General features: G+C 29.7%; 2 protein-coding genes across 4 annotated transcripts; one reads left to right on the top strand and one right to left on the bottom strand.

Annotated features, from left to right (window-relative positions):
- Positions 1 to 10,957: 10,957 nt before the first annotated feature.
- On the top strand, positions 10,958 to 13,296 carry LOC137837751 (sm-like protein LSM3A). The gene is made up of 3 exons (XM_068646862.1): positions 10,958 to 11,172; positions 12,545 to 12,640; positions 12,990 to 13,296. The coding sequence occupies exons 1-3, from the start codon at positions 11,056 to 11,058 to the stop codon at positions 13,068 to 13,070; spliced, it is 294 nt and encodes a 97-aa protein (XP_068502963.1). The 5' UTR covers positions 10,958 to 11,055; the 3' UTR covers positions 13,071 to 13,296.
- A 1,384-nt stretch (positions 13,297 to 14,680) lies between these two features.
- Positions 14,681 to 21,990, bottom strand: LOC137837750 (fructose-1,6-bisphosphatase, cytosolic-like). Of its 3 annotated transcripts, none has more exons than XM_068646861.1 (12): positions 21,651 to 21,990; positions 21,489 to 21,536; positions 21,187 to 21,265; positions 20,615 to 20,676; positions 20,321 to 20,387; positions 19,692 to 19,805; positions 19,363 to 19,449; positions 18,427 to 18,497; positions 18,272 to 18,337; positions 16,018 to 16,104; positions 15,867 to 15,942; positions 14,681 to 14,987 (listed from the first exon to the last, which is right to left on the bottom strand). In XM_068646861.1, exons 2-12 carry the CDS (start codon positions 21,494 to 21,496, stop codon positions 14,874 to 14,876), a joined length of 831 nt encoding a protein of 276 aa, XP_068502962.1. In that variant the 5' UTR covers positions 21,497 to 21,536; positions 21,651 to 21,990; the 3' UTR covers positions 14,681 to 14,873. The 3 variants fall into 3 exon arrangements, with proteins under 3 accessions (XP_068502962.1, XP_068502961.1, XP_068502960.1); XM_068646860.1 differs by having other exon boundaries at positions 21,489 to 21,579; positions 21,651 to 21,981; XM_068646859.1 differs by having other exon boundaries at positions 21,187 to 21,261; positions 21,651 to 21,957.
- Between the last annotated feature and the right edge of the window lie 1,551 nt (positions 21,991 to 23,541).

The raw sequence follows: 23,541 nt of genomic DNA, 5'->3' as shown, positions 1-23,541 counted from the left end.
ATCATACACTGTACATCCATTTTTTCCTTATTAATAAAAGTTAATAAAATATATTATTTGAAATTTTAGGCTTTATAATAATATAATATAATTATATAATATAATAATAAAATAATATTATAAATATTTATATATTTATATATTTATAACAGTAAATTTTTTATTAACATTAATAATATAAATGTTTAAATATTAAAATAAAAATAATATGTAAAACTAATTTATAAAATAATAATGTTAATTAAAATAAAATTTTAAAATAATGATAATAAATATTAATTAAATAAAAGAATTAAATAATAATATTATTCATAATTATTATTATTTTACATTATTTTAATTAACTAAAATGTACACAAAATTATTTTTTTATACACAAGGATACATTTGAAATCTTACAATTTATACCATTAAAAATAATTAGAATATCCTTACAACCATCACATCATTCACCAATTTTTTTCACCAATTAGAATAAGGCTTTGTTTGGATTAGAGGGTGAGGGAGAGTGGAAAGTTGAGAGTGAGGGGGAGTAGAAGTGTGAAGAAAGTTGAGGTTGTTTGGATTAGAGTATGTTAGAATAAATGTGTGAATAAAATTTATTGGAATTTTTGAGTGATGTGATGGTTGTAAGAATATTATAAATTATTTTGAATAGTAAAATTTGTAAGATTACAAATTTACCCTGGTATATAAAAGAAAAATAAATTATGATGAATCATTTTTCATATTTTAGTTAATTAAAATAATTTTAAGTTTCATTTATAAATAAAAAAATGTAAAATTCAAAGAAATCATGAATTATAATAAGTACAATTCAAAAAAATGTAAATTTTTTTTCCAACATCTTTTTTTTGTTGTCGCTATCACAATCACAAATAGGAGTAAGGAAGGTACTTGTGCTCCCAATAGCATGGTTAAAAGTACCACGTTTTTGCACACTACAATCAATACAACTAGATGACGACGTGTTCTGATACGCATTGAATGAGACTTAACCAATGCTGTCGAAGTTCCGTATTATAATAAGATTTACGTTAAAAATTCATTTATTTATCTATATCTATTTATAAATGAGATTCCTCATTATAACATTTTGTTGTGTAGACAAATTTTTTTCAATTCTACCCTTATTTAATATATTTCATTTTATTAATACAATGAAATATTTTATCATTTCATATGAAAAAAAAATAATAATTCATTTTTTAAATTAATATTAATGTACCGTTTTTATATCACTCCATCTCTCTTCCCTTCATTCCTTATTTTAAGACAGGAAGAAAGATAGAACATACTTCCACATTTTCACACCAAATCTGACCTATCAAATAAATAACCTTCATTTTCAATCACTCACTGCACTCCATTTTTTGTTTTTCAATTTTGACTTATCCAAAATTATTTATGTATCTATGTTAAATTTCTATTATCATAAAAGTTGAGTAAAAGAGAAAAATGCGGAAACATAAACGCGGTTGCACTAGTGTTTCCGCTAGTAAGTATTAATTGGTTTGTTACAATAACAAAAAAACACTTGATAAACACTCATTCTAATAATTTTTTTTCTTTTGTTATAAATACTTAGGTGGTCTAAGTTTGAACTTTCGTGTTATATTAAAAAATATTTTCTAACTCAAATTAATATATATGTAAATTTAACATTTTAAATTGAGATGAAAATAGGATAAATATGTGTGTTTATATTAATTATTTCTATAATATTTATAGTATATTTATTTTAAAGTTATGAGAATATTTTTAATTTATTCAGCGTTTTATTTTGAAATTTGTATTTTGTTATTTGATATTAGAAAAAGAAAAAGAAAATATTAATTTTTGTTAACAGTTACTTTTACTTTTATAAATAAAGTATTTAATGAGCATGTGAACAGTTACAAATGTTAGTATAAATATATCCGTTAAGGATGAGACAAATTATATTAATTAATTAATTATTTTTTTTATGATAAATAACTAGTTAATTTTAGTGTAGTTAGATTAAAAAAAGTATTGGTGTAGGTAAAGTTAATTAGGAGTTTCGTTGTTTTATATTTATCATAGGAAATAAACACAATGTTTTATGAAGAAAATAATATTATTTTGAAGGAGATGAACCTTCATAAATAGAGAATAATATTATTTTTTTTAGATAAATATTATTAAGATACGATCTAAAAAAAAAGGAGAAAACTAATTTGATAACACAATCAAATGTATAATGTGTTGCAGGAGTTATTCAATCTTTAACATGATGAATTTTTTTAAAACTACTAAGAAAATTTATTGGATATTTTATGGGAAAGAATTAGCATCAATAAGTGTGTTATAAGGACTATTGATATTTATGAATGTGGACAATAATTTATTTGCATTCAAGATAGAGATATAAAAGAAGATAGAAAAGTTTTAAATGATAGATATTATATTTATATTTTACCATTTTGCAATTATTAATTGATGACTTGCTTTATTTATGACAAAAGTTACATAGTATGTTAATATCTTGTTAAATTTAGTCTAATATGATAATTTTATGTAAGAAATTATTTGAATCAACTTGTGCCTACATAAGATTAGGAGACAAAAAAAAATATTTTCTTCTTTATTTTATTTTTGGTATTACAAAAATACCCTTGTATGCAAGGATTTTAAATTGGTTATTAAGAAAATTGTAGTAGGTAAATTCATGTTATTTTTTAAATTATTTTTTAATAATCAATTTAGTATAAATCTAGTAAATTGGTTAAATTAAAAATTGATGTAAAATAAAAACTTTTCAAACTGATTATATTGAAAATGGATTTAATAGATGTGATTCATATTTTTTTTTTCTATTTGTTCTTATACTTTTTCCTTAGTGAAAAACAAACCAATCTTAGAGTCTTTTTTTTTTTCTCTATTGTTGATATGAATTTTTCACATTAATTTCACTTTGTCTTTGACATCTTTGGATCAAGGGGAGCACTGTTCCTCCAGATGGAAGTAATGTACACCTCTTGTTTCGATAAGCGGATTAATGAGAGTGGGGTAGGGGTAGTAGATAGATGGAAGGTGAAGGTTCCTTCTGACAAGTGTAGAGAAAGATAAGGAAGAAGAAAGAAAGCGACTTAGGAATATGGTAAAGACGCATGTGCCCTCATTTCTTTTATAAAAATTTCTTATGACTTAATCATACACTGTACATCCATTTTTATCTATTTTTTCCTTATTAATCAGAATTAATAAAATACATGATTTAAAATGTTAGGTTTTATAATAATATAATATAATTATATAATATAATAATAAAATGATATTATAAATATATAAAATATTTAAATATTTATAATAGTAAATTTTTTATTAACATTAATAATATAAATGTTTAAATATTAAAATAAAAATAATATGTAAAATTAATTTATAAAATAATAATGTTAATTAAAATAAAATTTTAAAATAATGATAATAAATATAAATTAAATAAATTAATAATAATTAAATAAATGCATTAAATAATAATATTATTAATAATTATCATTAGAGTCTTAGAGTCTTTTTTTCACATAGTTGTGTTTGTTATGGCGTCTCCACATTAATTTCACTTTGCCTTTGATATGTTTGGATCAGGGAGAGCACTGTTACTTCAGATGGAAGTAATGTGCACCTCTTGTTTTGATCAGCAGATTAATGATAGTGGGTTCGGAGTAGTAGATGGATGGAAGGTGAAGGTTCCTTCTGACAAGTGCAGAGAAAGACGAGGGAGAAGAAAGAAAGCGACTTAGGAATGTGGTAATGACGCATGTGCCCTCATTTCTTTTATAAAATTTCTAATGACTTAATTATACACTGTACATCTATTTTTTATCTATTTTTTTCCTTATTTATCATAGTTAATAAAATACATGATTTGAAATTTTAAGCTTTATAATAATATAATATAATTATATAATATAATAATAAAATGATATTATAAATATTTATATATTTATAATAGTAAATTTTTTATTAACATTAATAATATAAATGTTTAAATATTAAAATAAAAATAATATGTAAAATTAATTATAAAATAATAATTTTAATTAAAATAAAATTTTAAAATAATGATAATAAATATAAATTAAATAAATTAATAATAATTAAATAAATGCATTAAATAATAATATTATTAATAATTATCATTAGAGTCTTAGAGTCTTTTTTCTCATAGTTGTGTTTGTTATGGCGTCTCCACATTAATTTCACTTTGCCTTTGATATGTTTGGATCAGGGAGAGCACTGTTACTTCATATGGAAGTAATGTGCACCACTTGTTTTAATAAGCAGATTAATGAGAGTGGGGCCGGGGTAGTAGATGGATGGAAGGTGAAGGTTCCTTCTGACAAGTACAAAGAAAGACGAGGGAGAAGAAAAAAAGCGACTTAGGAATGTGGTAATGACGCATGTGCCCTCATTTCTTTTATAAAATTTATAATGACTTAATCATACACTGTACATCTATTTTTTCCTTATTAATCAGAATTAATAAAATACATGATTTGAAATTTTAGGTTTTATAATAATATAATATAATAATATAATATAATAATAAAATGATATTATAAATATTTATATATTTATAATAGTAAATTTTTTATTAACATTAATAATATAAATGTTTAAATATTAAAATAAAAATAATATTTAAAATTAATTTATAAAATAATAATGTTAATTAAAAATAAAATTTTAAAATAATGATAATAAATATAAATTAAATAAATTAATAATAATTAAATAAATGCATTAAATAATAATATTATTAATAATTATCATTAGAGTCTTAGAGTCTTTTTTCTCATAGTTGTGTTTGTTATGGCGTCTCCACATTAATCTCACTTTGCCTTTGATATGTTTGGATCAGGGAGAGCACTGTTACTTCAGATGGAAGTAATGTGCACCCCTTGTTTTGATAAGCAGATTAATGAGAGTGGGGTCGGGGTAGTAGATGGATGGAAGGTGAAGGTTCCTTCTGACAAGTGCAGAGAAAGACGAGGGAGAAGAAAGAAAGCGACTTAGGAATGTGATAAATTTGTAATCTTACAGTTTATACCATTAAAAATAATTAGAATATCCTTACAACCATCACATGATTCACCAATTTCAATAAACTTTTCTCACACATCCACTCTAAGCCTGTGTTTGGATCAGGGGGTGGCCTATAGCGCGGACGGATTATAGGGTGGCCACCCTGTTTGGTTTTGTGGGAGGGAGAGGGTGAGGGTGAGGATGAGTGGAAATGAGTGTTTTTTGGGTCATTTGAAATATGAGGAGAAAGGAGAGTGGAAAGCATGGAAAGCCACGTAGGATTGGTTGAATGACAATGGTGCCCTTATTTACGTTACACAACAACAACCTCTTTTATTTTGCATTAGAAGCTAATGAAGCAAATACCACATCTGTTTAGCCTTCACACAAAGAGTTGCATTGATATAGGGTGTTTGGAGAGGGTCTTCAGTGAGCATAGAGGTAGGAGAGTGAATTTGGTAGTTCATGTTTGCCCTGGAGTTACGTTATTTTCATTTTAGTTTGAAGCATAATCGATTATCATTGAAAAATAACGCACTACATAATCGATTATGTAGTTAAAAACAGTTGATAATCGATTATAATCGTGATATAATCGGTTATATAAGAATTTTTGGCAAGCATAATCGATTATGGGACCTTTGTTATTTTGACCATAATCGATTATCTGTTACCATAATCGATTATGTTAGATTTTGAACTACAAGAATAGTCAATTATGACTGTGGATAATCGATTATATGGCTTTTTTTAAGGGAAGTGATAATCAATTATGTTCATGGGTTTCCAGATTTTTTTTTTTTTTTTTTTTTTTTGAATATTCTAAATATCTATTTTTTTTAAATATATACATTTTGTTTTTCATAATAATGAAAATCATTATTAAAATTAATTATATATTTATATATATATATATATAACATACCATAATTTAAAAAATCATAAATAATATTAAAATTATGTAAATAAATTAAATTAATAAAATGTTAAATAATAAAATTATATTTAAATTTAAAATTATAATTCATTATTTCTTTTAATTTTATATTTTTTTATTTATAAATAAAATTTAAAATTATTTTAATTAAATAAAATATGCAAAAAGATATTAATCATTATTTATTCTTCTTTTATATATAAGGGTAAATTTGTAATCTTACAAATTTACTATTCAAAATAATTTATAATATTCTTACAACCATCACATCACTCACCAATTTTAATAAACTTTCCTCACACATTCACTCTAACATACCCCAATCCAAATAACCTCAACTTTCTTCACACTTCCACTCCTCCACACCCTCAACTTTCCACTCCCCCACACTCTCTAATCCAAACAAAGCCTAAGGCTTTGTTTGGATTAGAGGCTTTGTTTGGATTAGAGGGTGAGGGGGAGTAGAAGTGTGAAGAAAATTGAGGTTGTTTGGATTAGGGTATGTTAGAGTAGATGTGTGAAAATTTTTTATTGAAATTTGTGAGTGATGTGATGGTTGTAAGAATATTATAAATTATTTTGAATAGTAAAATTTGTAAGATTACAAATTTACCCTTGTATATAAAATGTAGGGGTATAGGAAGAAACTACCTTTAAGTTTTCCGAGTGATTTAAAATGAGGCAACACATGGACCCAATTAAATAAAGCCCAAATTTTCATAATTAGTTTTTGAAGCCACAATTTGCATGTGACAATTACTCAATCACTAAAACCAAATCACTCACTAAACAAACCTTTTCTATTTTTTAAAATCAATTTATATATGTCACGTAAACCTAATGACTTCTTCTCTTCCAACTTCCTTCATCGTACTAACTAAAGAGTTGCTACATCACAATTAATTTTTTTAAGCCAATTGAATCCATCTCTTACAAGTTCCCCAGTGCAATGATTTGATTAAAACCATCAAAAGTCACAACTCCTGCTCTCCCTTCTCTTCCCCTCATCTATTTAATTTTAGTGAATAAGCATTGCATTCCAAATTGCAGTTTTCTTTCTTCCTCTGTTTTACTCATTGCAACCAAAGTGCATTTTTCTTCCTTTGTTTTACTCACTGCATTCAATTATCACTTCACTGCACCTAATCTGTAGTCCCAAATTCCTATCATTAAAATGAATTTTATACTCGTGATTGTGTCTCCCAAAACTGCTCCAAGAAATAGGAATGATATTGCTTGGAAGCATTGTATCTTAGTTGCTAGGGATACTAGAAAACTTCAATGCAAATACTATCAAAAGGTATTAACAAAGAGAGTTTATCGATTGAAGTATCACTTAGCTAATACTCGAAAGGATGTTGGAGCTTGAAAAGATATTCCTGATGAAGTTAAAAAGGAAATATGGGAAATTGTTGTTAGTTTGCAAAAAAAAATAAAATAAGAAAGCAAGCATGGATGATGAGGAAATGGAAAAAGTTGGTGAGAAAAGAAAGATAGTGAGGAGTCGTACAACAATCCCAGTGACAATTTTTTTTAAGAATAGAGTTAGTACACAAGCTACCATCAATAACATGTTTAAGAAAGGTATGAGAGAGGAGGCATTTCAAGCAATTGGTAGGTTCTTATATAACAACGTTATACCTTTCAATATGGCAAAACGTGAATAATTCACTGCTTTTGATTTGGTTTCAAGACATGGTCTTGAATTTAAACATTCATCCTATCATGATATTAGAGTCAAATATTTGAAGAAGGTGGTAAAAAATACATCACTTACTCTATAAGCACATATGGATGAATAGAAGAAAATGGGATGTACGATTATGACTGATGGTTGGACTAATAAGAAAAGAAGGACAATAATAAATTTCTTGGTGAACAACCCAAAGGGAACTGTATTTCTAAAGTCCGTATAAGCATATGTTATATGTAAAACAACTGAGAAAGTTTTTTAGAGGATTGATAACATTGTTGAAGAGGTGGGAGAATACGATGTCATTCAAGTTGTAACTGATAATGCAATAAACTACAAAGTTTTTGGTCAAATGTTGATGGCAGAGAGGAAAAGGCTATTTTGGACACCTTGTGTTGCACATTGTGTTGACTTAATGTTGGAAGGTTATGAGAAGTAAATCTCAATTCATTAGGAGACAATTCCAAAAGGTGAAAAAATTACTATCTTTATCTATTCAAGATCTTCTTTAATATCTCTACTACAACATTACACAAAAGGAAGAGATTTGGTAAGGCCATGTATTACTCGCTTTGCTACATCTTACTTAACTTTAGGGTACCTTCATGTGAATAAGGGAGCTTTAATTAAAATGTTTAGTAGTGATGGATGTAAGTCTAACATGTTTGCTAAAACAAATGATGGAAAAATAGTTGAAGATGTGATTTTAGATAAAGATTTTTGGAAGAATGTCATAACTTGTTTGAAGGGTGTATTGCCTCTTTTTGAAGTGCTTCGATTGGTTAATTCAGATCAAAAGCCAATTATGACTTTCATTTATGAAGCGAAGGATCAAGCCAAAGAGCATATACAAAAGACTTTCAATGCTATCAAAAAAGGTATTTTAATTTAGTTAGCTAATTATATATGTTTTTGTTTGTTAGGATAGTGATTTTGAAATTCATAACAAAAAACTAACTCAATGTAATATATTTTGGTTAATTATTTGTCTTTGTGGAACATCATGGAAGGTGGGACAAGCAACTCAATAAACCTTTGCATGTTGCAGAGTGAGAGTGAGAGACGAGAAATAGTGAGACTAATGAGAAAGCGAGCAATGAGATTAAAGGGAGAGAGGCGAGAAGCAATCAAAAGAAATTATTAGAGAGACTGAGACACAAAAGATGATGATACCACGATTGACTGAGAAACCACGACAGGATGGAAGATGACGGTGACTGCCAGAGAGACCATGGTGATTGTTGGAGAGTGAGCTAAGGTTGAACTAAGGGAGACCACGAACACGAAAGAGATGTATTAGAAATTGGAACATCAATGTCTCTTAATTAATTCTTAATTTGTTTAGTAATAAGACAAAATTTTAGGCCACACTTTTTTTTAATAATTTTAAAATTTTTAATCATAAAATATAGGCTACATTTTTTTTATGTCGCTTATGGATAAATTATAAGTCACACTTTTATTTTAAATCACACATTTTTATTGTTGATTATTTTTTTCTAAAGACCCACATAAAAATGTGGCTTAAATATCTACCTTTAAAAACTGTGACCTAAAGTGATTATATGACACGTTTTTAAAAGTATTGTCTTTTTTAGTTTTAGGTCACATTTTTACAAGGATAAATCATTGTTGCCTAAAGGTATAAATGTTGTAGTGTGCATAAAATCTCAATGAGTTTTATTTACATAAATGAACTTGATTAAGTGTCTTAATTGTCTTGTTACATTATTAGTATTTTGATTATGGTATCAATAGTTAATTGTAATTGAGTTTTTGTTCTTATAAAGATTAGGGTGACCCATAAGAACACACTTTATATATCTAAATGCTTGTATACCTACATGTTCCCTTGCTTGAACTTTAACAAACTAGATTCTTAGATTTTAGAAAATAAAATAGCATGTTGGACCATTCTGTTTTGCTAAAACCAAGTTGTCAAACACACCATTTAGATCTAACTCCTCTCTAGTGGTAGTTTTTAAATAAAATAATTATAATTATATTAAATTAATAAAGTAAGAAAAAGTCCAATGACAAATAGAAGTTTTTTACAAATAAATAAAATAAAAAATAAAAAATTAATATAGTATAAAATTATACGAATGTAAGACATCAACAGTCACAATATCCTTCCAGTAACTATATTATTAATGTCATCACACTAAAAAAATTATTAAATAAAATTATATACTAAAAAAAAAATTATTAAATAAAAATTAATTTTAGAGATAAAAAAATTAATCATTATATTAATTAAATTATATATTATTTTAGGGAGTAAAAAATTACTAATATCTAAAGTAACTTTTATTATTAATAAAAGTTAAATTAATTTTTAAATTGATATCTAATTAGCTATCAACTACTCTACATTCTAAAATTGATGGTTAAAATCTTAGTAATCAATTAGATATCAATTAACTAAGTAGATATTAATTTATAAATTAGTTTATAAATTTAAAAACTATTTTAGATATCGATCATTTTAATTTATAAAATAATATTTAATTAAATGTTATTAATTTTATTTAACTTTAAAATTAGTTTCTATTATTTAATGATTTTCTAGCTAATTATTCATGCAAATATTGCTCCTTAAAAGACAATTGGAGAGATTACATTCTAGAAATTACTTTATGAAATATTTAAAAAAATTAAGAAAGTAAAATTTGGAAGTTTTAAAAGAATTTAACATTGGAAAAATACTTTGAAATTTTTTAAGTTGGAAATTTAAAAAAAAAAACACTTTTACTTCATAATTTTCAAGTTTTTCCTTCTCAATTTCGAAAAGGAATGTTTTTGAAAAAATAAATATAAAAGGGAAGGTATAAATTTATGACATGGGCCCTAAAGATTAGGCCTATGCTAAGCCCATGCAAGTTCCATAAAATAGGCAATTACTTCCAGCACCTTATCAAATTTGAACATGCACCTAATTTTAATGTAAAATAACAAAAATATTCTTAAATGAAAAGGGATGAGAATAAAAATATATTACAGACCGTTTTCCCTAATATGTTTCTGAAATTTTTTGAATTTTTTTTTTTTTACATTTTTAGAAATTTTATTTTTGAATTCTATTTCAAATTTTAATTTTCAAATAGTCTATTATAAATTTGTTTTTTCAAATGTATTTTTTTTTCAATTTTGAATAATTTTCAAAAATAAATAACATTTTTTAAAATTTAAAAATGTGCATGGTAGAGGTTAAAAAAAAGGTTATGTAGAAAGAATTTGCCTAAAATTACAAATACTTTGACACTAAAGAAAAAGAAAGTAGAAAGAATAACAAGAAAAAATTTACTGAAAAAGGTTACAAAGAAAAAACTTACCTCAAAAAGCAGAACCAGTGAAAGTAGTGAAGTGATTGATGACTACAGAGGAAGAGAGTGCGGTGAAGGAGCCTTTGGATCTCATTAGGCTCAGCCTTGACGAACGTATCTACGTCAAGCTCCGTTCTGACAGAGAGCTTCGTGGAAAACTTCACGTAATTTTCAGTCTTTTTTCTCCTTTTCATGAATTTTGTTTGCTTTCAACTTTTGCACTCTTTTTGTGATTACCATTAATTTACATGGTGTATTAGGTTTTGTGAGGTGAGAAATTTATGATTTTTAAGTTGTTTTCAAGATAATTGAAATCTGGGTTGCTTGCATTGCAATTAATGGCAAGTTTTTGCCTTTCTGACTGCCCTAACGTTTGTAAGAGTACAGGTTTGTTTGGTAATTTCCTGTGGAGATTGAGTTGAATCTTTGATGTTTTCCGAATTTGGGTTTTTGAAGGAATTGTTGTTTATTGCTGAATGAAAATTTCAGTGTTTTGAACTAGAATTTAAAATAAACTGGTTTAGGATGAGGGATGTGGATTGTTAGTTTTTAGTTTTTAATTCTTTGTTGGCTAGGGACTTTATGTAACTGGTTGAAGATTAGATTAGAGTAATATGAACCCTTAGGGATTTCTAAGCCCTTTATGCGGAAAGGATTTAAATGGTTGGATTAGATGAGACTATCATATTGAAATGACTGTTTTTTAAGGTTCTTTTAGAGCTATAACTAAGTGTTTTTTTTTGGAGGAGGGGGGTTTTGGTGTTTTTATGCATTTATTTATTTACTGTTCTTGAATTTCTCTAAGATTACAATGAGTTTGTTAATTGATTTACCGAATGGTTCCTGTTTGTGAGTTGAAACCAACCTGAGTTTACAATGAATTTATGAATTACACATGGTTGTCGTTGGTCTTTCTTGTTCATTTGGTGGAAGTGTAAATATGAGAAATATCATAACTACATAGGTTTCAGATTTCAGTTTGTTATGAAATGGGTGATGAATGGTGAGGTAAACTTTCAGCATGAAACCTCAAAATCAGCTATGTATCCATAAACTTATGATGTGCTTAACATAACTACAGCTATTAAACTTTCAATCTGATCTCTAATAGTTTTGTTGCTTCTCCTTTTCTGTGCAAAGCGTAAAATCACTTCTTGATTGAAGTAGTGAGTTACCTGATGGATAAAGTACTTTTAATGACACACAAAAGTTAAAATGAGACATTATTTAAAGGGTCTTAAAATGGATTAATTTTGGATCTGATTAGTGCTTAAGATGTGCTTCCCCTTAAATTAGTACACAGCAAAGGCTTGCCTTTTTTCTCCTTATTTATTTATCTGCCACGCAGTCAAATAATCTGTTGTCATGACATAACTGGGGCCAATGCCATCTATTTGATATATATTTCTAGTCTAAAATTATTAAACTTGATCTCCAATTAAAGAAGGTAATGTACAGAAAATGTGAATTCCTTTCTATTGTATGTGCCTCCTTCCATTTCTCAATTTGTAGTGGGTTTTCAATTTGGAATTGCAGGCTTATGATCAGCATCTTAATATGATTCTTGGTGATGTTGAAGAGGTTGTTACTACTGTGGAAATTGATGATGAGACATATGAAGAAATTGTGAGGGTAAGCTATACATGTATATTTATATATACATATATAATTATAGAAATTGTGAGGGTAAGCTATATATGTATATATAGACATACATACATATATAATTTTTTGGCAAAGCAAAGCGGTAGAACTATGATTAGTTGATGGAAATTTTGAGTACTTGTTGATTATTGATGTGTAATGCACTATGGACAACCAAAGAGGGAACACCTTTGAGATTTTGCCAAATGCATATATTTACAAACTTCAATCTGCATCATCCTTCAAATTGGTTCTATTGAATTAAAGGCAAATGCATGGTATATTATATCTAAGATAAATTTCCTTGGATGATGTTTTGTTTTGTTTCTGATTGCAGACTACTAAGCGGATGGTTCCTTTCCTGTTTGTTAGGGGAGATGGGGTGATATTGGTTTCCCCACCCTTGAGGACTGCATAACATGGACCGATGAACTATGTGATGATTTGAATAACAAGTGTCACTGTTTATGAAATTGTACAACTGAAGTAGTGATATCATTTCTCATGATTAGAGATTTATGTTAGATAGTCAGTTTTCAATCATCTTTATAGCTTAAAAGAATCATGGCATGCACATAAACAAGGAATTTTGCTGTTGTTTGGAGCTTCCATTTTATCGGTGATTCCATTTTTTTGGTGTCTAATCTGTTGGTTAAAACACACTCAAAGAATTTGACTTTATGTTTTTTTGCCTAATCGATTCTGTTTCTATTCCTAATTGATTTTGTTGGTTAAAACACACTCAAAAAAATTGACTCTATGTTTACATTACAATAGTTATTCATATTTTAGTTGTTATTCAGATATATTTCTGTATAATTATTATTTTTATATCAATATGATTTAGTTTATTATAATCTGTTATAAATTTATTTTTGTATTTTAATTACTTATGATGGTTAATTTTTTGTTTGGAGTAGTACTTTTTATTTTCCATTACTCCAACGTTTTCTAATTTTGAAAAATATTGCTTTGTTTTTATGTGATTTTGTTTAGAATTTTATAGTATATGTTTAATGTTTATAAAAATTCATGTTGTTATGTTTATATACATATATTTTTCTGTATAATTATTATGTTTATATCAATATGATTTAGTTTATTATAATCTGTTATAGATTTATTTTTGTATTTTAATGAGTTATGATGGTTAAATTTATTTGTAGTAGTATTTTTTATTATCCATTACGAGTACTTTGTTTGCTTTTCATTGTTTTATTGCATATAAATTGAAATAAAGAATGATACATTAAATATAAAATATCAATTTTTAAATGTTGTTAATTCATATATCATAATATTTTTTAAAATACAATTTTTTATTTTAAATAAATTTTTAAATATTCAATTAAATTTAAAATGTATTAACCTTTTCATAATAATAGTCATAATTATCATTATTATTAATATTATTCTAAATATAAAATACGTATACGTATAGTTAATAATCCAAATATTAATTATTACCTAAATTTAATTAATATAAATATTTAATTATATTATTAATAAAATTATTTACTAATTATACTTTTTAAATTTATGAATATTTAATTAACTTAAATCTACACAAAAATACTTCATATTTTATTATTCAAATATTTTTTAAGACAAAAATAAATTTGTAATCTTACATTCTCAAATATTCCAGTTTGGTGCATCTAATTATAAAGTTTTCTAGACATTTTAATCAAAAAGAAACTTTTTTCCGAAAAAATAATTAAGATAATTTGCCATTCATGATTTGGAGAATACTGGTAGCTTATTATAGTACAAAGCACAGTGAAATCATTAATGATTTGTTTGATAGAGGTAAGAATCGGTTCGATGGAAATAAGTTGGTATAAAGAAAATAGATGAGTTAAAATAGAAATCAAAGGTGTGTTGTGTACATTAGATTGTTTAGACTTGTATATCTTCACGAATTGGGGAAATAGTGCTGAAGAGTGTTCTGAAATGTGTACTTTCATTATAGTAATTTGAAATAAAGGTAATGAAAATATGTTAAACAGTAGTTCTTCTCCAGTAAGATGCTAAATTGCTACTTTATTCTAAATAATTTTTTATGTACATAAATTTTATAACCATGACAGGCACGTTAACCACTTTTATTAGCATAAATACAGAGCAGTTAAGAAGTTTTGAACAAGAACCTGCTAATAACAATGGGAAAACAAGTGCATGTGAGTAGCCAAAAATACAAGGATGCATGTGTCTTTCAGGATCATTCTTCTTTACCCTCAGCAGCATAAAGCGCTTTGATTTCCTCAACATCATCATAGCTACCAAGGAAAATGGGAGATCGCTCGTGCAACTTCGTTGGAACTAAATCAAGTGCCTGATCACATTCAACATTCATCAGTTCATTGCCAAATGGTACCTTTGAAACTATACAGCCATATTTCCTTTGGTTGCATTTGGTAGGGATTAATAGAAATAAGTGAATCTCAATCCTATTCCAACTTCATTTTCATTCCACTTAAGGACTACAAAATACTAATGGATCTCATTTTTTTAATTTTCATTTCACATCACTTACACTCTCTCTATTACACTCTCCTGCACCTATTTTCGTACTGCCAAACGAAACATTAGCAAGAGTGGGTAGAGGTGATTCAAATTTCAAATGAAAAAAAAGAGTTTAATTAATATTTTAGTCCTTATTTGTTTTAGTTTATACCATATGAAAGACGTATCAAACCCAAGCATGCTACAAACACAGACATAAAATAAAAGACTTGGAGACACCACATAATGAAATGAGTAATAAAACAAAATGTTCAAGTTGATGAAGTAGGCCTAATGAATATTAACTTGTGTCCATATATATGGAAGTCTTTCAGTTTTGCGAAGGTGTTAGCTTGTGTCAAAAATATATGTCGAACAAATGTCAGAAAGTGTTGGTGTGGGAAACTTGTTCGACATAAGAATACTTCAAATAAAGAGAGGCTTGTGCTTCATAGTTTATATAATAAAAACTCTATTTTAATTCTCATGGACAATTTTTTTGGTTACAGTTTGTGTTTTTGGCAGTGTAAAAACCTCTATAAAATGAAAATATAAGGATTAAAATATAGAAAAATTGATTATATAAAAATTTAAATATAGATTTTGAGTAGAATGACAAAAGAAAAATTGGCATAGGTATGAAGACCTAAATATGTTAAATAAACCAAGGAAATATTGGCAGAGTCGGTTAAAAATGGATGTAAATTACCCGTTCCTTGCCCGTGAAAGACTGTCCTCCTGCCTGTTCCAACAAAAATGACATTGGGAAGACTTCATACAGAACACTGCACAAAACAGTTCAATTCATAAGCCAACAATTTCAAATGAATGACTAAATATGAAGGTTAAACATGACATACCGAAGTTTTCCGTTAGGATTTTTCTTATCACCAGGGTACAAAAAGATGCCTCCGTAAAGCAATGTACGATGAACATCAGCTACCATGCTGTTAATGTATAGAAATGTCGTAAATTGAAAAAAGAAGTTGAAACTTATATAGGGTAGTCATTCTGTGGTGTCATTCAAGAGCAGCACTTAAGAGGATTTCTTTTGGTTCATAGTTCATGAGGATAATGCAAAGCAAAGTTGATTTGAACTCAAAATAGCTATTAACAAACTCTGTTAGCAGTTTACTTTCAGAGCAATTGTACATAATATGTATTTCTAAGCATAAATGACTATTGAACCATGACATTCTTCAGAGCACCCGAACTATCAATTTTCTTAATACTCTTTCTGTGAATAAACGAACTAAGTTATCAGTTTAACAATTACATGGAGTACATTACAGGTCTTTTTATCTTTTATTCTATGACTGATCCTATGACGCACGGACACGAGATACGAGTAAAATAAACAAAAGCCTTACAAAACAGAAGCAACAGAAAACAGAAGCCAGTTTTATAGGAATAGACCCTCAACAGATACAAATTTTGGAAGTGTCTACATGTATCCGTATCCCGTGCGTGTTGGACACAGATACATTAGGTCAAATGTCGTGTCTGTGCATCAGAGCTCATCCTTTATGTATGCTCCGGTAAATTTCAACCAGAAAAAAAGTTCAGAGTAAATTGGTGTGTGTGATTTAGATTCAAGGTAAAAACATGTTAGACCGGAAAATATAAATCAACTGCTAGAAAATTAATGATTCTTGACAGACTATGGCAATGAGTGTTAATTGTGATGGAGAAACAATAACACAATAACAATACATAGCACACTCTAACGGTTAATGTAGTGGAAAGATTTTAACACAAATGAAAAATAGTAACAAATCACCAAAATCATAAACAAACCAAAAATTTAATGTGGAAAACCCTTCAAAGCAAGGGTAAAAACCACAGGTCGTCCAAACCAAAGAAATAGCTCCATTGTGATTAACAAAACGTATAATGGTGTCTCAATCAAGTGCACAAACAAAACAGTGCTAACACCCAACCAAACAACAAGGCAATAAAGCATACAAAAAGAGAACAAGGAAGATGAAAACCTTAAATACACAGCTACTATACAAATTGAATATCTCTGTACTCAGACCCCGTATTAAAGATTCAACCGTTCAGAATGAAGAACCAAGTGTTAAATTATCATTGATCCAACAGTGAACTAATCTTCAGTAGCGATTTTACAGTTGTTATGTGAAAAACCAAGAATGACTTTCTCTCTTCCTCTCCCTCAAAGTGATGGCGTTCTAAGTGACTTAAGACCTTTTTCTCTTACTCTCTTTTTGACTTCACAGCCCTCTCCACTTAGTTAAGTGAGACATCAAGTGGGCTTCTCAATTTGGACCTTCTCTCCATATAGGAAGGGACCAATAGCAACATATCTCCAATTATTTGGAGATAACTGGCAAACCGACGAATCTCACAACAAACTTCAAACTTTTCTCTTGGGAATGCTTAGTCATCATATCAGCACCATTATCATCAGTCTAGCATACAAAACATCACTCATCCAATGATACCTTACATCAATATGTTTGAACCTTGAATGAAAAGTTGGATTCTTACCAATATGAAAAATCCCAAATACACAACTATTCAAAATGAAGAATCAGGTGTTTCAAATCAGCTTTGAATCAGAGGTCAAATTTTCAGTTTGATCCAATGGTGAACTAATCTGCAGTAATGGTTACATGAAAAATCGAGAATGATTTTCTCTCTTCCTCTCTCTCAAGTTGCTGGTGTTCTAAGTGAAACCCCTCTCCTCTTACTCTCCATTTAACTTCAAATCCCTCTCCACTTAGTTAAGTGAGACATCAAGTGGATTCTTTTCTCCACATAGGAAGGGAGTCCAATATCCAACAAATTATAGATAACCGTTAATACTTAAAAACTCAACTTTACTCTTAGTTGAAAATTTGCAAGCTTCATTATAGAGCAAACCATTACCAAGGAGAGTCTTAGGTGACTTCTTTTTTATTTATTTGTTATTAAATGTTACTCTTCGTACCTTTTTAAAACTAACTTTGGTCTGATTATTATTTCTAATAGTTGTTTGTATTAGCTGTTAGAAAATAAGTTGCAGGGTGGCAATTAACTAATTCAACTCTGAGATCTAAACAAGGCAATGAGTAAATTGAACTGCTTCAAGGATTGAGAATCTAATGATACCTTCCAATATATCTTAGAGACTTTGGCGATGAACCATCTTCTGGAAACTTGCATTTTTCAACGTAACTGCACAGAAGCAAAATACGAATTACAAGATGACAAAATTTGCTCTTTAATGCCTGAGAACACTATAACATTACTGAATTCGAACATACGCTGCAGTAGGACCATCCCAGTTTTTCGCATTTCCTTCATTAACTGAATAAATCTTTCCTTTCTTTGGGATCTGCAAGAAGAACAATACATCACATGATCAACATATGGCGTGGTTATTCGTATATGAATTGGTGCAGTAACTTTCTCTGCCTCAAAATCCAGTAAAGATCAAGAAATACTGGTGCAATGATAAAAAATCAGGGATATCAAAGGACACTGGACAGGAACATAATTCCTACTTCCGAAGGTTTAAATAGGGACTCTTTCAGGTTAAAAAAATAACAGAAGAAAAAACATATGCCGTCGTACATTTCTATTATTCAAGGAGAACAGATCATGTCAATAATTTTTTTATGTCAATCATCTAAATAGTTAATAAATATTGTTGGGCACAATATGGTTCTAGAAAATATTTTGAAATTGGACTTAAGTCCTTGTAAAAATTGAATACATATTTTTAGTTCCTATATTGCAATACAAAATATACGTTTTTAATCCCTGAAAAGGGGTTACAACTACATTACTTTTGGTAGAAGAAGATATTGAAAAAGCATTCAGTTTTTATATAGATTCAAACTGAATTTTAGGATATTTTGAGGGACCAAGATATATTTTACCAAACATCGTCAAACATTTTATTCTAAAGAAGGAAGGAAAATGATTAGCGTCATCCTAACTAAATTAAAATAAGTCGAGCAAGTTTGTATGGGAAGTAAAGCCTCCGGCATCCAATTTGAAATTGCTCAGTCTTTAACCAAAGACACTTTTTGTGGCCTTTGGGCATAGTTTAAGGCCAAGAGAAATATTTTTCGTTAGATTCAGTTTAAACAAATAGAAAAATCAAGCAGGTGCTGACTTTCATACGAGCAGCCTAGCAAGCATTTCCTGAAAGAAGATAATTTATAATAGTCACACATAAGTGATAAGAGTAATACCTTAATGTCAGGGTGAGTTAGGATGAATTCACCAAGAGATGGGTCAAGGGTGAAACCGTTAACACCAGCTCCAGTACTTAAGACAAGCTGCAAAACCGATAGGTTTCAAATTGAAATTGAGTTATTAAGCATTGCAAGTTTCTAATGAAAGCAAAGGAAAGTCTCAGTCCGCAGCTATTCCAGAAAAAAAAGAAGATTGAATATTGTTTTCTACTTCCCCCCAAAAATGTGAAACAAAAATTCATACCATCTTAATAAATTTTGTCCCAAACGATAAAATACTGTTATCTAAATTCTAAGCAATAAAAAAGTACGTAGGTTTGTCATACCGTGCAAGAGCTTCCATACATACAATAACCAGCTGCCACCATTTTCTTCCCAGGTAGCAGGACATCCTCTACAGTTGGTTCATGGACATCTGCTAACGTATAAATTCCAAAAATCTACAACATATTCAATTGGCAGGCGCAATATCCAGTTAGTCAGGAATTTTAATCCTTCCATAAATAACTCAAGCAACAGAGGATTCCCATTGAAAGCACAACTATAATATTATTATTATTTGTGGTGGTGGTGGTGGACAAAAGTTATATATACTTGTGTAGTTTCTTAGATGCTTTTGGTACTGCTGTTCTTAATTAGAATTGAAGTGAAGCTTACTTCAGTAAAAATTTGAATTAAACACATTAATTACGGAGTCAAGGAATGCTAGTAACACATTCTTCCTATTACACTTTATAATTGACTAAAATTTATTGAAAACTACAAAATCAGTAAATATAATTATTAAACCTATAAAAAAATTTAACTTTCTATACAAAAATAATGTGTTAGAGATTGTTGTTAGCATTTTCTATTGAGTTTAGACTCTATTTTTAACTAAGAACAAACATGTAAGAAATTGAGTTTAAACTTTTGTCATAACAGTAATAACTGCAAGATGGAAGAGGGGTCGTACTGTGCCAATGGAAACCCCACAATCAATGTTAGACGAGCCATCCAAGGGGTCAAAAACAACACAGTACCTGCCAGCAATTAAAAACCAAAACATCGAACAAACTAATCAGAAAAGAAAAATCAAGCAAAACATTTTCTATAAGGTTTTTAATTGCAGAAACGGTCCCATGATGCAGCTGTAACTTGCACAAGTCACAATTGCCCAACATGTGACCGTAGTTGTTGCAACTGTAATTTAAAACCTCATACACAGAACAAAAACTAACAGAACTAGGAAAGAGAGAGAATGAACAACTTTCCGCGCTTAGAAGGCTCCACAATTATAGCGTCTTCATCTTCTTCAGAAACCAAGATACACTGTTCAAAGATAGACAACACTATCACCAGAAGCCCCATTAATAGAATCACAGCCAAAATAAATGATAAATAAACATATGAATAGAAGTTTTAAACTACTATCACGGTTTTGTTGGGATTGTCAAGGTGGCTTGAATTTCTGAACAAACATGGGGACACAAAGTGATAATAAAATAAAAACCTTGATGTTGCAGCCAAAGGACTGCTCTTTTAGACCTTAAAATAAAGAAGGTTTAAAATTCTTATGGTTTCCTTGTAATTTCAAAATTGTGTAAAGTTGTAAACAAAGGCAATTATATAGAGAATCCAGAACCCTTCGGGTCTAAATCGTAGTCTGGACCATTTTTAAAACCTCAAAATAAACCAAAATTTTAAATTGATGTCGTGTTTTTGCTGTGTAAAATTGTGAACAAATAGAATCATAAAAAAAAATTCCAAAACCTTGATGTTGCAACGCATATCCTTCTTCAGAACCTCAAAATAAATAAAGAAAATCACATAATCACTTACGGTTCGGCCACTGCTTACGAGAGCCTTGATGAAAACCTCATTGGAAAGAACATCTAGCTTCTTCTGTTCTTCACCCTTCCTTCCAAACACAGATGCAAGGAAAATAAATAATTAAATAAATAAAATCCACACACACACACACTGGGTCTTAACTTAATTAAATTACAGTAATGATTGTTCATATTACATACAGATAGCCACAATCGTAGTGGCATTGCAAACAGTGCCTTCAAATCTCACCACACCAAAAAATTAAAAAAAAATTCATCGATTTATTCATGAAGAAGCAAGCACACGCATACCTGAACATTGGTCTCTCCAGCGAGTCCAATAAGCTTAGCAAGTCCAGCCTACACAGATCACGATGTATTAATTGAAGCATAAACACACAATCTGCAACAGAAGTTTCGTTACTCTTCATCTTGATTTTAGAGCAAAATTAATCGAGAAATCGAAGGCAGAACCTTGTTAACCGCGGTGCAGACGAACTTGCAACCAAGCACAATGTGACTGAGAAGGATGGTGAAATCGCCGCGTGACTCGGGGTGCTTGGATTGCTCGTTCAACACGAAGCGCGTTATGGTCATCAAGTCCGTGCGAAGTGCATCGGCACTGTGGTCCATTTTCAATCCCAACAACTTTCGATAACCTTAACAACTTTAATCCCACTCAGACACAACAAGTTAGTGAGTGCATGTGTTTATATATTTAAGAGGAGGAAGACGAAAAGAACTGATGATGATAATAAATAAGAATCACTCCACCTGGGAGATTGGGCCAGTGGAAGCACTTGTCAGTCCACTTAAGGCTGATTCTCTCCGTACCATATCCATTTGCACCCAACACATTAATGTAAAATGTCTGTTTTATCCTAACATATTAACGTAAAATGTCTGTTTTATCCTGATTTAAAATTTTTGTCTTTCTCATATTTACATGTCTAATCAAATTACAAAGTTTCATATATACAAATTTAGAATTAATGTCATTTTTGGATTTCACTATCTGGAAACTTATCTTAATAGTATAAATGATCTTCTGGATATCAAGATCCGTAAGCAAACATAAATGAATTTTGTACCTGTATGGATAGTGGGAGCTGAGTAACGTTGATCCACGTCGATACACAGTGTTTACTTCACTCTTGGTTGTCCTATTCTTCACGTCTCCTTTCCTCTTCGCGTGCCTCGATCGGTCGGCGGGGGTACCTGCGGTTGCACTCCGACGCTCAAGTCAAGGATGGTGCTCAAGTGAGAATTCTCTGATATTATGAAAAACGTACATTTTCCCCCTTTCTGAAATCCCTTTAGTAGGTTGACTTGGGCCTTGGTCATGTGGGCCAAGTAACTGATGGCTAGAGGTATGCTTAGTGGTCTCTGGGTCGTGCTTGGTGACATCCTGAAATCCGGGGAGTGTTCTAGAGAGCGTGTTTGACTTATTCAGCAGAAACTATAACTGCTCGTTCCACGTGTAACCACGTTCTTTATTTAACTAAGTTATTTAACGCAAACCTTTCGGTCGTCCGGTGCCGACCGGTACACTTGCCCCCCAGGCTCGAGGATATGGATGGCCAAAGAGTCGTATGAGACGCATGGGATTTTTGAGGTAGTGCTTGATAGCTGGCACCATTAAATGCGTGGCAGAGATGTGACGCATGGCAGAGCTACCGTTTGGGGGCGCTGTCCCATCCAGATGAATTTAACAGTGAGGATTTTGCGCCGTTTCGTATGCCGAGTGTGCTTGACCGTTGGATTGGTTTTGATCTAACGGTGTTGGACGAACACTGAGGTTTTCTTCTCTCACCTCCTAGCCTATAAATAGCGCCTCATTCGATTGTTTGAAGGTTTTCGCGTTTCTCTTTGCTTTATGAATTTTGTGCTAAATCTTGTGCTTTCTGCTCCCAGTGCCGAGTGTCGAGTCTATTGCCAGTGTTAGTTCCTTCGTTTAAGGTTAGTTATGCCTCCCTCTGTAGAGTCCTTTAATGTTGTAGATTCGTCTCTGACTCGCACTGCATCTAGCAGTGCGAGCCAGTCGTCGGACGGCCCGAGTTATGATTGGGTCGATTCATCCGTCCTCTGAATCCCTAGTAAGATTAAATCTTCTGATGATTTAGATGATTTTTTGTCTGCTCATAAAGATTATTTAGCAGCAAATTTCCCTATCGAGGCGCTGTCTGTCGATATTTGTGGTATGACCGACCGCGTGTGTCACGGTCGGGAGAATGCTCCACATGATTTTTTCTTTGTATATAGCACTTTCTTTTCTCACTTGCACATATCTTTTCCCTTTGATGATTTCACCGTGAGCGTCCTTCGGATACTCAATGTTGCACCGACCCAGCTACACCCAAATTCA

The sequence above is a fragment of the Phaseolus vulgaris genome, chromosome 4 (genome assembly GCF_000499845.2).
Source record: "Phaseolus vulgaris cultivar G19833 chromosome 4, P. vulgaris v2.0, whole genome shotgun sequence".
Taxonomy (NCBI): domain Eukaryota; kingdom Viridiplantae; phylum Streptophyta; class Magnoliopsida; order Fabales; family Fabaceae; genus Phaseolus; species Phaseolus vulgaris.
The sequence above is the reverse complement of the archived record's forward strand: the minus strand, read 5'-3'. Positions and strand labels throughout refer to the sequence as shown.